This window comes from Dysidea avara, chromosome 5 (assembly GCF_963678975.1).
Source record: "Dysidea avara chromosome 5, odDysAvar1.4, whole genome shotgun sequence".
In the NCBI taxonomy this organism is placed as follows: domain Eukaryota; kingdom Metazoa; phylum Porifera; class Demospongiae; order Dictyoceratida; family Dysideidae; genus Dysidea; species Dysidea avara.
In genome coordinates this window covers 7,319,596-7,334,917 of record NC_089276.1, presented here as the reverse complement: position 1 = coordinate 7,334,917, position 15,322 = coordinate 7,319,596, and the positions used below count along the sequence as shown (strand labels likewise).

The following is a 15,322-nucleotide window of genomic DNA, read 5'->3' as shown; positions in this document are numbered from 1 at the left end:
TACAGCTTGGCTGTTTTTGATTAGATATCACTTCTTTTTGTATTTGTATACTGCAAAGCCAGCCTATGGCTGGCTTTGGGGCTTTTTTAACCCACGTGTTTTTTTCTTTACTACAGGAAGAAGAAAATAACTTAAAGAAGAATTTTAGTACTTCAATTATTTTTGATTTTATTAATAATTATACAAATTATATACATATGTTTATTACAGGCCCATTATGCCCCACAGGATACTTTTTTGCAGCTGATCTCTCTACTGGGTGACTTGAAATGTAGCTGAACTAAATACAGGATGGTTTCTTTGTAGCTGAACTCTCTACAAGGTAACCTCTTCTAGCTGGTCTCTCTACAGGGTATTTTGTTTCTAGCTGAACTCTCTACAGGTGATTTGTTTGCAGCTAAACTCTCTACATGGTGGTGTCTTTGTAGCCAAACTCTCTACATGATGGTTTCTTTGTAGCTGAACTCTCTATAAGGTGACTTCGTCTAGCTGAACTCTCTACAAGGTGATTTTTTTGTAGCTGAACTCTCTGCAGGGTGATTTGTTTGCAGCTGAACTGTCTACATGATGGTTTCTTTGTAGCTAAACTCTCTACAAGGTGACTTCGTCCAGCTGATCTCTCTATGGGGTGATTTGTTTCTAGCTGAACTCTCTACAGGTGATTTGTTTGCAGCTAAACTCTCTACATGGTGGTTTCTTTGTAGCTGAACTCCCTACATGATGGTTTCTTTGTAGCTGAACTCTCTACAAGGTAACTTCTTCTCTATAGGGTGATTTGTTGTAGTTGAATTCTCTACAAGGTGGTTTGTATGAGGCTGAACTCTCTACATGGCGGTTTCTTTGTAGCTGAACTCTCTACAGAGTGATTTGTTTGCAGCTGAACTCTCTACATGATGGTTTCTTTGTAACTGAACACTCTACAAGGTGACTTCTTCTAGCTGATCTTTCTACAGGGTGAATTGTTGTAGCTGAACTATCTACAAGGTAACTTCTTCTAGCTGATCTCTATACAGGGTGATTTGTTTGTAGTTGAATTCTGTACAGGTGGTTTCTTTGTAGCTGAACTCTGTACATGATGGTTTCTTTGTAGCTGAACTCTTTACAAGGTGACTTCTTCTAGCTGAACTCTCTACAGGGTAATTTCTTTGTAGCTGAACTCTCTATATGATGGTTTCTTTGTAACTGAACTCTCTACAAGGTAACTTCTTCTAGCTGATCTTTCTACTGGGTGATTTGTTTGCAGCTGAACTCTCTACATGGTGGTTTCTTTGTTGCTGAACTCTCTACAAAGTGAATTCTTCTACCTGATCTCTCTACAGGGTAATTTGTTTGTAACTGAACTCTGTACAAGTGCGTTTTTGTGGGTGATCTCACTGCAGGTTGATTTGTTTGTAGCTGAACTCACTAAAGGGTGATTTTGCTTGTAGCTGAACTCCTTGCATTGTATCTAGTTTCTAGCTGATCTCTCTACAGGGTGATTTGTTTGTAGCTGATCTCTCTACAAGTTGATTTGTGTGTAGCTGATATCTCTGCAGGTTGATTAATTTGCAGCCGATCTCTCTACAAGGTAATTTGTTTGTAGCTGAACTGTCTATAAAGTGATTTATTTGTAGCTGATCTCTCTGCAGGTTGATTTGTTTTAGCTGAACTCTCTACAGGGTGATTTGTTTGTAGCTGAACTCCTTACATTGTGTGTAGTTTCTAGCTGATCTCTCTACAAGTTGATTTGTGTGTAGCTGATCTTTCTAAAGGTTGATTTGTTTGTAGCCGATCTCTCTACAGGGTAATTTGTTTGTAGCTGAACTCTGTACAAGGTGCTTTTTTGTAGGTGATCTCAATGCAGGTTGATTTGTTTGTAGCTGAACTCACTAAAGGGTGATTTGCTTGTAGTTGAACTCCTTACATTGTGTGTAGTTTCTAGCTGATTTCTCTACAAGTTGATTTGTGTGTAGCTGATCTTTCTACAGGTTGATTTGTTTGTAGCCGATCTCTCTACAGGGTAATTTGTTTGTAGCTGAACTCTGTACAAGGTGCTTTTTTTGTAGGTGATCTCACTGCAGGTTGATTTATTTGTAGCTGAACTCACTAAAGGGTGATTTGCTTGTAGCTGAACTCCTTACATTGTGTGTAGTTTCTAGCTGATCTCTCTACAGGGTGATTTGTTTCTAGCTTATCTCTCTACAGGTAGATTTGTGTTGATTTGTTCATTGCTGATCACTCTAAAGGTTAATTTGTTGTAGCTGAACACTCTGCAAAGTGTTTTATTTGTAGCTGATCTCTCTACAGGGTAATTTGTTTGTAGCTGAACTCTCTCCACAGTGACTTGTGTGTAGCTGAATTCTGTGTAGCTGAATTCTCTAGAGAGTGACTTAATTGTAGCTGAATTCTCTACAGGGTGCATGACTTGTTTATAGCTGAACTTTCTTCAGTGTGACTTGTAATGTTCTGAATCTCTATAGTGATATATTTGCTTAACTCTTCAGATGGTGACTTGCTTCTTGCTGAACTGTCTATAAGATTAACTGTTTGCAGCTGAACTCCCTACAAAATAACTTGTGATGTAATAAAATTCTATAATGGAGTAAATAAATTAGCCGAATGCTCTATTAGGGTGACTGTTCTATTAGAGTATCTCGATCTCGCATTTGCTACACGGAGTTGGCTTTAGAATCATAACTCAGTGGTTTGTAATCCGATTCTTCTGTACTACTGCAAGGACTTTCTATGAAGATTATTCCAGCTATACACCGATTTTCAGCTCATTGCTCTAAGCGGTTTGCCTAGTAGGCGTGAAAACTAATACTTTTTTATTCATAAAAATCGATTGCGTAATTGTGACACAAGTTGGGTTTTGTGTCATATCTCCATGGTCTTTATCTCGATTCCTTTCAAACCACCAAAAGGCACTCCTACGATGGTTACTCCATCTACATAGCAATTTTCAACTCATTCCATGAAGCGGTTTACCCTGTAGGCGTGACAACAAATCGATCTTGTTTTACGCGAATAATCGGTCATAACTCCTGAACCATTCATTGGATTTGTACCAAATTTGATGCTAGGATGCGCCTTTGGACTCCCTTTCTGTGTGCCAAATTTCAAGGCGATCGGAGCACGCGTTTGCTTGTTATAGCAATTTTTGCAAGTGTGCGAAAAGACGAAGAAGAAGAAAAAAAAAACGAAGAAAAAAAAACGAAACTTTGGCAGTTCGTATCTCGGAAATGGCTGGAGCGATTTCCTTCAAATTTGGAATGTAGCCTCCCCTGGCTGGCGGGCAACTGTGTAACAAATTTGGTTCTAATCGGATAAGTGATCACTGAGATACAAAGGTGTGAAAATGACGTTTTCGTTCTTCCTGTCAATATACTCACGGGTGTGGCGCGCCGGCTTCTTGGGCCGCACGACACACTACCGTGTGTCTTGATACTAGAGATTACTTGTTAGCAAATAGAAATTAAATAGTGCAATAATATGGCTTGGCCAACAATGTAGTAACATTCATGTGTTTTGCTCACTTTGCAGTTAATCCAATGATCACGACTCATCCAATGTCACTGTTAAGAGGAGTTGGAATTGGTGTTATTCTAGATTGTCTTGCAGTAGCTTTTCCTTCTCCATCCTACAACTGGTCTACTCCAAGTACCTCCACCAATCTTATGACAAGTAGTATTATGTTCACAGTATTGTTCAGCAGTTTTGGCAACTACACTTGTACTTCCAGTTCTAATGGTGTAGTGGCTATATCTCATACAGCAGTATTAACTGGTAATCATCTTTTTATGCGTAGTATACTTTGTTAATGCATACTTGTAAAATCTGTTTTGAAAATAGGTACATGACTTAAGGTAAATTGTTGATACAACTGAAGTCATCTATTCTGCATTTTGTGCTTTAGCTCTGAACTGTGCATTCACACACTAGTACATGTTTGCATATACGTATGTATATAACCTGTGCCAAAAACAGCCCAGTTGTAAAAAAAGGCGAGGCCAAGAATGCACAAGTACATGTTCATGGAGTAACCAAAACACATGATATCAAAATCTGGCCAAGACAACATTTACAGTATAGGCACTTTTGTGCATTCATTTTCTATATGCTTAACAATATCACATCCAGCTAGCTGTACATGTGTGCTTGTAATATAAACAATACTACTGAGATGATAAAAGATAATACACTTCATTGTTACCAACATTAATTTAACTAAAAATTTACAATTGGTTTCTACTTGGCCATCTTTTTATTTTAATATACAGTGCAAAAAGATGGCCAAGTAGAAACCAATTGTAAATTTTTAGTTAAATTAATTTTGGTAACAATGTAGTGTAATATCTTTTATCATCTCAGTAGTATTGTTTATATTGCAAGCACACATGTACAGCTAGCTGGATGTGATATTGTTAAGCATATAGAAAATGAATGCACAAAAGTGCCTATACTGTAAATGCTTTCTTGGCCAGATTTTGATATCATGTCTTTTGGTTACTCCATGAACATGTACTTTTGCATTCTTGGCCTCGCCTTTTTTTACAGCTGGGCTGTTTTTGGCACAGGATATCACTACTTTTTGTTGACTAGAGAACACACAGCTAGGTATTATATTACATACACTGTAAATCCAGAAGTGTGAAGGTCACACTGTTGGTATGACTCCTGCGGTCGCTTAGTGCTATAGGAGACACTGCATGTATGCATGCATAACTTTCCGAGGTCTGTAACAATGTTGTCACTGAACCCCATCTTCAGCCTCTTTCTGGTGAGACCCTTCAATACAAAACAGCTAATCGTGATGATAACGCAAGGCTTGACATTGCAGTTAATGGTTTTTGGGGAGGACGATTTGAGAGGTCATACTTTTATGTCAGAATTTTTAACCCTAGTGCACCCTCAAATCAACCCCTACACTCTGCATACCGACGTCATGACAAGGAAAAGAGACGTGAATACCAACAACGGGTTCATGAAGTAGAGAATGCCTCATTTACTCCCTTAATTTTTACTACTACTGGTGGAATGGGTGATGCTGTTACTCAGTTTTATAAGAGATTGGCCAACCTTTTGAGTGCAAAGCACAGTCTTTCCTATGGAATAGTGATGGGATGGCTGAGATGTAAATTGAGCTTCTCTTTGTTGAGGTCTGCAATTATGTGCATTCGCAGTGCCAGGTCCAGTTGCGCTGTCCCATTGCTGAGGTACCGATTGCTGTACAGGTCGCTGAGGCCCATATGTAAGATGATTTGTTTTTGTTTATTATGTTCTGTTTTATCTTATGTCATTAATTTGTAAAAAAATAAAAATAAAAAAATAAAATAACAGCTTCAGCAACAGATTAGCTAGCTAAATTAGTAGCAAAAGCTTCCAGGTTCAGTGTTTAGAAGCACTACTAAAAGTGACTTGCTCAGAGAAAATTCATTCAAACTGAAAATAATGTTCAAAATCCCACAAGGACTCACGTGATATCTCGCGTGATGTTTCACGTAAGATAAGAACCGGCAAAGTCGAGGCTACAGTCTTAACTGTTCTTGCTGAAGCAGTGGGTTGGTGATATAACTAGTGTAGTCGAAATCTGTGCGTGGCAAGTGGAGCCGAATCAGCTTCGAGTTGTTGCTGAATGTATGCCTCGGAATGGACATGAAACCTGACGGCACTGAATGCATCACACTATTCTCCAGCAAATTTCCCGGGTAAGTTCGTGTATAGTTAAGTCATTGTAAACAGCTATATAACTACCGTCGTATTTTTAGACAGGAATCTCACATGCCATAGTAGCTTCCTGCAGGGGAGGATACGGGGGGGGGGGGGGGGGGGTCAAACTTCGGGGGGCTCTTGATCCCCCCTCCAAAAATTTTTAGTATGCCAAGATCGAGATACTCTAATAGAGCAGTCACTCTAATAAAGCAATCACAGTATTAGAACAGTGTGTAGTGAGCTATTTAAGGATTTTTATGTACTTTATCAGTTATAAATGCGTGGTTGGTGAGGTGGGCAGCTATTGTCAACTGGCTGTGACCTTTTTTTTTGGTCTCACCTTATCAAACCAGAGACGATGTAGTACCTCAGTTCATTTTTGACTCCCCCTTTCTATAAGTCTGGATCCGCCCCTGGCTTCCTGATTATATACTATGCTTGTGCATGTAGGCCAGAGCAAGGGGGTGTCACTCAGGCACTTGCTGTAGGTCGATCTGCGATCGCGGTCAAACTCTAAGTCAACGATCAAGGCCACAAAATAGCTCTTACAGTGGGTCAAGGGTCAAGACAATACGGAAAATTTGAAACCCACAATCGAAACAAAAAAAAAGTCGCGTAATCCGCAGCTGGACGAGTCGATTTCAATGCTTCTCTTCCCGCTGCTGTTTCCCTTCAAGACTGCCTCAAAAGTCGTTGTACCGTGGCATATAACGGTACCAGTAAAGGCCAGTCCACTTTACTGTTGTAATCAGCTAATTTTTGTATCTGTTTTCCTCTTAGTGTGCGCTAATTAAATATCGTCGTACCTACCAATGTCTACGTCTGGAAATCCCAAGAAAAGACCGTACTCAGATGTCTCTCCAGATAAGTCAGCACTGATACTTAGTAAACCACTTGATGTTTGTGGTAAATGTAATAAGAAGTGTACGTCTGCTAAAGGTGAGTCAATTCAGTGTGATCTTTGTGGCATGTGGGCACATGCCACCTGTGAATGCATATCTCGTGAACAGTTCAAGACTGTTAAGTCACTTTCTTCACTAAGTAACTTTGTTTATTACTGTCAAGTTAATGAGTGTGCCAGTCGTATAAAGAATATCACAATTGACTGGATCCAGTCTCATGTCTCACCACAAATTGAATCCATTGTTTCAGATCTCACCAAAGAGCATCTCTCAAAGGAGTATTCAACTCTACAAAAAGCTGTGTCTGACTTGTCTGCCAAGATTGACAATCTCCAGGCCCAAGAACTAGAACTAAGTAGCAAAATTACTAATACTTCCAATGTCATTGGAAAGCACCCCAGTAAGTCTGCTGTGACATCCAATGATCGCAAGTCTAATATTGTAGTGTTTGGTGTTGAAGAATGTCCTCAGAATACTCTAAGGAGTGCTCGTATAGTTAGAGATACTAAAGAAGTATCAAAGATATTTGGTAGCATTGATGTTCACGTCGAACCAAACCAAATCCTGGACTGCTTTAGACTGGGAAAATTTAAGTCCCAACAAACCAGACCCAGACCGATCCTTGTGAAGTTACACCGTGCAATCGATGCAGCTACCATTCTTGCCAACCGAAGCTCACTGGCATCTCCAATATTTATCAAGCCTGACTTGTCACCTACTGAGCGAGCTATCGAGTCCATCTTACTAAAAGAAAGGTGGTCTCTAATCCAGAATGGTCACTCAAGAAAATCAATCAAGCTTAACAGTCAACGCAGCTGCATTTATCTCAACAACCAACTGTATGGGAAAGTTATCAACTCCCAATTCCAACGTTCTACACAGACAATTCCAACGTTCTACACAGACAATTCCAACTCCACAAAACACAACTTCCCATCCTCAACAGATGGACCAGTCTCCACTAATCAATCTCAGTTCACCAAATCTAGTTACCTCTGATCCCTCCCAGTCAACCACCACCACCCAAGTCAGTAGTGACAAGTGACTAGATCATGTCTGTCTAATCAACATACGTAGTATAGTAAATAAGTTTAAAATTTTCCAGGACTATGTTTATTCAAGATCCCCTGATGTTATAGGAATAACTGAGACCTGGCTGTCTAGCAAAATTTATGATAATGAAATTCTACCCTCGAACTATTCACTGATTCGCAAAGATCGTGGCTCTCGTGGTGGTGGAGTCATGCTAGCTGTCCATAATTCCAAATCATACAAAGTTTTACCTTCTCCTCCTTGTTTAGAAGTGCTTTCAGTTAGTATTGGATCAAGCTCTTCAATTATCTACTGCTTAGTATATATTCCCCCAAACTCCCCTGAAGAGTACTTAATAGAATTTTTTAATTATCTACAGTCACTCAACAGTGCTACTGATAACTTACTACTTCTTGGTGATTTCAGTTTTAGCGATGTTAATTGGGACTCCTTGTGTGGCCTTTCTCCTGCCTCAGCCAAGTTCTGTGATATTATTTTTAATTTGAATCTTTCTCAGCTAATCTGTGAACCAACTCATATTGCTGGAAACATGCTTGATCTTATTTTAACAAACATTCCCGATCACATATTCAATGTAAATGTTCATTCTGTACCACCTCTGTCTATTCCCTCAGATCATTACATAATAACTTTTGATGTGCAAACTCTCAATCATGATGTACATAACCAAGCAACAACATCATTTGACTTTACCAAAGGTGATTACAACAGTCTCTGCTACTTTTTAAGCAATTCTGACTTCTCCCCTTGCCTTGAGTCTGACAATATTGAACATGTGTGGTGCTACATCAGTGAACTTATCAAGGATGGGATAAAACAGTTTATACCCACTGTTAGAGTCAATCGCTACAATCAGCCTAAATGGTTCAACTCTTCTATTAGCCACAATATTAATCGTGTTCGAACTCTTAGACGTAAATACAATAAGCATCCCTCTGAACAGAATAAATTCAAACTTGAAAATAACGAAACACTACTCCAAGCTGAAATAAGCAATGCTAAGGCTGACTATGAATCTACTTTGATCTCTAACTTTTCCTACAGCAACTCTAAAATCTATAAGTACATTCGAAGTTTAACAAATTCCAATTGTATTCCATGTTCTGTTTATTATGACTCCATCTCTGCCAACTCTGACTCAGCTAAAGCCTCCCTTTTCAACAAATATTTTTATTCAGTATTCACCAAACCATCAAGCCATCCTGTCCCCCCTGATGACATTGATCATCATACTATGTTATCCGAGTTTAATATATCTGATAGTGAAGTACTTAACGTTCTTCTTAATTTAGATACCACCAAAGCCATGGGACCTGATGGAATACCACCAATTGTTTTACAAAGGTGTGCCACAGCCCTTTATCAAACTCTCTGCTATTTATTTAATTTAACGCTTCAGTTTTCATACTTGCCTAGAGACTGGAAAGTCCATAAGATTGTTCCAATTTTTAAATCAGGTGATCCCACCTCAGTGAAAAATTACCGTCCAATTTCTCTACTCAGTAATACATCTAAAGTTCTAGAACGTATCATCTACAACAAAATGGTTGATCACATTTCAGCCTACATCAACCCTGCTCAGTTTGGATTTATGCGCAATCGGTCTACTACTCAACAGCTACTTCTATTTCTACACAATGCATTTTCTTCTCGTGACCAATTTGATGCCATCTACTTAGATATCAGTAAGGCTTTTGATTCGGTTTCCCATTCTTATCTATTGTCAAAACTTCATAACTTTAACATTTCAGGTAGCTTGTGGCTTTGGCTTCAAGCCTACCTTAGTACCAGATCCCAGTTTGTTTCTATTAATAACTGTTATTCTGATCTTTTATCTGTTGAATCTGGGGTACCCCAGGGCAGTATTCTCGGTCCACTTCTCTTTATCATGTTTATGAATGATCTACCTATTACTGACAGTGAGGCTTTACTCTTTGCAGATGACACCAAATGTTTCAGGCACATTAAGACACCTCCTGGCGAACAACTGTTACAACGTGACATTGACAACCTCTTTAGCTGGAGTACATCCTCTAATTTACATTTTAACTCATCTAAAAGCTGCCATTTATCTGTTAACTGGAAGTCTCCTACATCATATACTATTAGTGGTAACATAATCATTACTAAACAATCACATAAAGATCTCGGAGTTACATTAAGTGATAATCTTGAATGGAAAACTCATCATAACATTATTTTAAGTAAAGCTTATAAGACATTGGGTCTTGTACGAAGAACCTTCAGTTCATCTATACCACCACTGACTAAAGTTAAGCTATACGTATCTCTAATCAGGTCTCAGCTCATGTACTGCTCCCCTATCTGGCGTCCATATTTAGTGAAAGACATCAGTAACCTAGAACATCTTCAGAGACGAGCCACAAAGTATATTTTGAACGATTACATTTCCGACTATAAAACTAGACTTCTCAAACTAGAGCTTCTCCCATTAATGTACACCTTTGAACTTTCAGACATCATGTTTTTCATCAAATCTATAAAAAATCCAACCAGTAGTTTCAACATTCACCATTTCATTCCCTTCTCTACCAGTACCAGATCAGGAGGCTTCAAATTACATCACAATCCCTCCACCACTAACAAGCAACAACACTTTTACTTTGTAAGGATCTGTCGCTTATGGAATGCACTTCCATTAATTAACGTTAATCTGTCTATTGACACTATCAGGAACAGAGTCAAGTCCCACTTCTGGAATCATTTCATTCATAACTTTGACCCCCTCAACCCCCATACACTGCACTACCACTGTCCCTGTAGTCGGTGTGTTACTGATCATTTCTCGATTAACTACACACTGTTTTAGACAATTTATCATGTGTTCTTTTATTACTATTTTATAATTACTACTTTTGGCTGTAGGAACAAGCCTACAGACCTTTAGTACACCATGTGTATTGTCAATTCTTATATCTGTGTGTGTACCTAAGCTCATGCCTGTATGTGTGCACTATAAAGCATTAATAAATAAATAAATAAATAATAATAAAAAATAATAAAAAAGGAAAAGAAACTATACGTAGCTACTATCAAGTTTACGGAATTATACGTAACTCACAAGAAGTAAGGATCTCCAAGAAGATGTTTTATTGGTCCACAGGCATTTCGCCGCAATTATAATGATTTTTCTCTCCCAGCTGCTGGTAGCACACACTAAAAAAGTATCATACTAGGTTACAAGTGTAGGTGCGTATAGGAAAATAGAGAAATAAGTGGAGGTCAAAAGTTCAACAAGACACGCTCAAGTCACGATGATAAAAATGCTGCAAGTCAAAGGTCAAGGTTGGTCGAGACTTTGACCGCGGTCGCAGATCTACCTACAGCGTGAGCCGACGTGACACCCCCTTGCCAGAGCCTCGTAGCTGGCTTGTTCTAGCTACGTGGGTCAGACCGCGAACAAGTTGAGCTGAACCCTGAGCAGCTAAAGATGAAAGAGGATATTTTCTCAACATTTCAACCAACCAAGATGGTTGGTGATGATAACAAAGATGTCAAGAGCAAACAAGTGCTTCCACCAACAGTTCAGGAAAGACTAATAGGCTATATCCTATAATGTATGGTGAAAACTTTGGCTATAAATAATGTGCCAGGCATTTGAATGATTAGCGGGTAAGTCAATACTACAAATGAGTTAATATTTTGAGGACTCAGCTCAATGCGTACATACAGTAGGCCATAATTGCTATGCATCAATTGATTGATGTGATAATAATATAAGCAGATCTGAGACAACCATGGATCCTACTATATAGTAACTGGGCAGATATATAGAGTTATGTATACTCTGATATAATTGTTGAGTGTTGTAGTTTGCAATAGTAAAAGCTAAATTAACCATTTTAGACAGCTTTTTGTGATGTTGAAGGTGTCAGGCAAACTCCAGTTAGGGGCAGGCAATAAAAGATTATTTTTTAAAGCAGGATAGGAACATGCTAGGCCCACAAGGTACAGGCTTAATCTACTTACCCCAGTAGATGCACCATATTATATATAATGCACATATCAATGTATCGCCGTACTAATAGTCCAGTCATTTTACTGTTTAACCTTTACCTAATTGCAACAAAAACAGTTTCAACTGTTTCTGGTACAGAAAAATGTGCTTTACAACATATCAAAAGTCTTGGTGAGTCTCGTGAGGGGAAAGTGTTTTTTTGTGACCTTTTATGGCCATTTTTAGTTATTTTCAGTTCTACTTCATCTGTGCATTATCCAAACCACTCAAATTGGGTACAAAATGATTGGTCTTACCATAAGCAACAATTTGATACTTGTTTGGTGTCCATAGCTTAATCTGTTTCAAAGTTATAACCATTTTACCTGTCACTTTAGTTTCGCCCACGCATATAATTGAATTTTGTTAAAGCAATTTCTTTCTGGATTAATGATACTTTAACCATGGCAGGAGACAAGTTTTCATAACAGAGGGTCATGATGAAACCTTATATATATATTGTTACCATGGAAACACATAAGTGTGTACTTTTGTATACTTATTGTGATAATTATTGTAAGATATCAACAACACTTCAGATGATATGCATTACGGAGGATGTACACAACTGAGTCTAAAGTAGAATGAGTGCAATACAAATATATTTACTCATATCTTCATCATTATCATCATCATCATCATTGCTTTTGATTACTTCTGAATTAGTACATCCCGACTCTCTGTATTTGCCACAAGCAACAGAAAACGTTTTGCTTACTTATTAATTTATTTTTACTGTGCAGACAGCAATTGCCGATGCACCCAGGGAGTGAAAGACATCACATTTACACAAAACATACAGCAAATGATTAGATAGACAATAAGCAATTGGTAAATGTATCTACGTATGTTTTCTGATTCTATGAGACAGCTACTGGTAACCTGTTCCAATCTTTGATTGTTCTCGAAAATAAAGTGTTGGTAATAACTGGACCGTAGTGGGTTGGAAAAATTGGTGAGTGTGGTGGTGTCTGGTGGATTACTGATTTGACAAGAAATTTGGTGGAACAGATAATCCTGATAAGTTGTTGATCCCTTCATAAAATGTTTGCAGTTGATCAATTCTTTGTCTAGATTCGAGTGACAGCCAATCTAAATCTCTAGTAATTATAAATCAATAACACTGGTAAGTCTATTAGATAGTACACTCAGCCTGACAGTCACATCTGGTTATGCTATCATGCCAGTCTGGAGTCTCAGTCTACTTTTTCTTCCAATAAATGTGCAAAAAAGCTGAACATCAAGGCTATAAATGAGTAATTGGGTCCTTTCTCTTCATGCATTCCTTGGCTGTGATACTACCTCACACCTGTATGGTATCATAAAGTGCACATATCCATCAAGTCATTTGAGAACAAGCCAAACCTGTAATGTTAAAGAGTCAGCTACCCCTGAAGAAATTTCCGTTGCAGAACAAACATTAGATATTTTGTACAATTTGACACCTGGTGAGTCACTAAAATTCTGTGCCACAAACATATCAACAAAAATTTGCCACAAACGCATCTTTTACCCATCCATACAAAATGCTAAGTTTATTTTCAAATATTTGAGTGAAGAGGTAGCTGTGGCAAAATGAACCCCCTACAATGGGCATGAAACTCCATTACTTTCTGATTTGCCACAAGCACCAAGTGAGGCTGACTTTAGCTGGCAGTATGAAGTGTACAACTGCACATGCAAGAAGCACAATGTGAAATGCTCTGTTGCTTATGGAAAGGCCAGGATGTACTAATTCAGAAGTACTTGAAAACAATTCTACTTTAAACTTGCACCAACTCAGTTGTGTACATCTTCTGTAATGCATATCATCTTAAGAATTGTTCATATCTTACAATAATTACAATAACTGTACAAAAGTATGTACTTATGCATTTCCATGGCAACAAATACATCTAAGGTTTCATCATGACCCTCTGTTGTGAAAATGTGTCTCCTGCCATAGTTAAAGTATCATTAATCCAGAAAGAAATTGCTTTAAACAAAATTCAATTATATGCGTGGGCAGGACTAAAGTGACAGGTAAAATGGTTATAACTTTTGAACAGATTAAGCTATGGACACCAAAAAGTATCACATTGTTCCTTATGGTAAGACCAATCATTTTATACCCAATTTGAGTGGTTTTGATAATGCACAGATGAAAAGAACTGAAAATCACTAAAACTGGCCATAAAAGGTCACAAAAAAGCACTTTCCCCTCACAAGACTCACCGAGACTTTTAATATGTTGTAGAGCACACTTTTCTGTACCAGAAACAGTTGAAACTGTTTTTGTTGCAATTAGTTAAAGGTTGACCCATTTTTTTGGCTAAAATGACTGGACTATAACCCCCCCTCCCCCTCGGGCATATATAGGGCTATAGTGGGCACAACCGAATGTTAAATGCCCCATGGTAGGACAAACCTATTGTGTCAAATCCCCACCATTGGCTCCAGTTGCAGTGTGGGGGATTTGACAGCGTAGAAAAAATACTTGGGTGTTTAATGAATGATTGTCAAATACCCCATAGTGAAGCAGCAGTTTCATGTCAATTCGCCTTGTAAAGCCCCACTTACAGGCATTACATCCAAGGGGGGAACACATTGGTAGGTGCATAATGAGTTTACATGTTAAAATTTAGTCTGTCTTGCTTTTTTCATGCTTATAGCAGCTAATGTGCTTGTTCTCAAACAATCAGGACTGGAAATACTACAAATTGTCTTCTACTTTTATCTATCAACTATCCAATCACTGCTAGTTTAATTAAAATTTCCTTTGCTGTTGTGTAACTTGTTTACCATTATGCTATAACCATTAGTCCCTCCTAGTTTATATGTCTCCTAGCAACAAAAATTGTTATGTCAACAATGTAGGTGAGAACCACAAAACAAGTCAAGTAATATATTCCAAAATTGGTCATCAACTGCTGCAGTATGCTGAATACATCTTGAGAATGGCTATGTGGGATGCTCACTTTCACAATAATCATAATAGTGGAATTAAGTATTTGTTGACATGTTAGTCTGACTATATGATTACATGGTTTTAGTTGCTGTGCCTTACCATACTGTATCCCTTTCTGTATATGCAGGGTGGATACTGATGTTGTGACTGTTGGCGGGTGAGTTTATGGTCAATGGACAAATCACGCAAATGGTGGCGAAAAATTAATATGTGGTAGCTACCAAGACCCCACTACTATATTATGAACTCTTGGTGGTAATTCATAGCCAAACGCTAGCGTATCTGGCTTCTTGTGCTATTGTAGTCATTTTTTTAAATTTTATGGGATCATTATAATGTAATCGTTTACTATTACAGTACATTCATGCTATCATTAAAGAGTTTCGGTCTATAATTGTGGGTTACTGAAAGGTGATGCGCTGATGCTGGCTTTTTAAGTGAACACTGAAGTTTCACAGGCACTGAAGGGCTGGGGCGGGATTAAAGACGTGCACGGGTAATGTAGCAGTAAATTACTTCCAACTATATCACTACAGTGGGTATGAAACAGCTATGTACGGCCCTGCATGGGCGGAGTCAAGCTATAACGATTCAGTGCAGGCATACCGTGGCGAATTTAAAACAAATCAGTGACTGGACTCACAATTAAACCAAGAGTTGACAGCACAATGAAATCAGCCAGCGCTCGCTATGGCTAACCAGTAACCACTT

The 15,322-nt window shown here is 38.3% G+C and overlaps 1 protein-coding gene across 2 annotated transcripts in view; it reads left to right on the top strand.

The window, feature by feature from the left end:
• LOC136255344 (neural cell adhesion molecule L1-like) overlaps nt 1-15,322 on the top strand; it is a 69,249-nt gene that overhangs the window by 24,336 nt on the left and 29,591 nt on the right. For both annotated transcript variants that reach the window (XM_066048082.1, XM_066048083.1), the window contains one exon: nt 3,523-3,765. In XM_066048082.1, the coding sequence (XP_065904154.1) occupies nt 3,523-3,765 (243 nt within the window). The remainder of the gene's footprint in view (nt 1-3,522; nt 3,766-15,322) is intronic.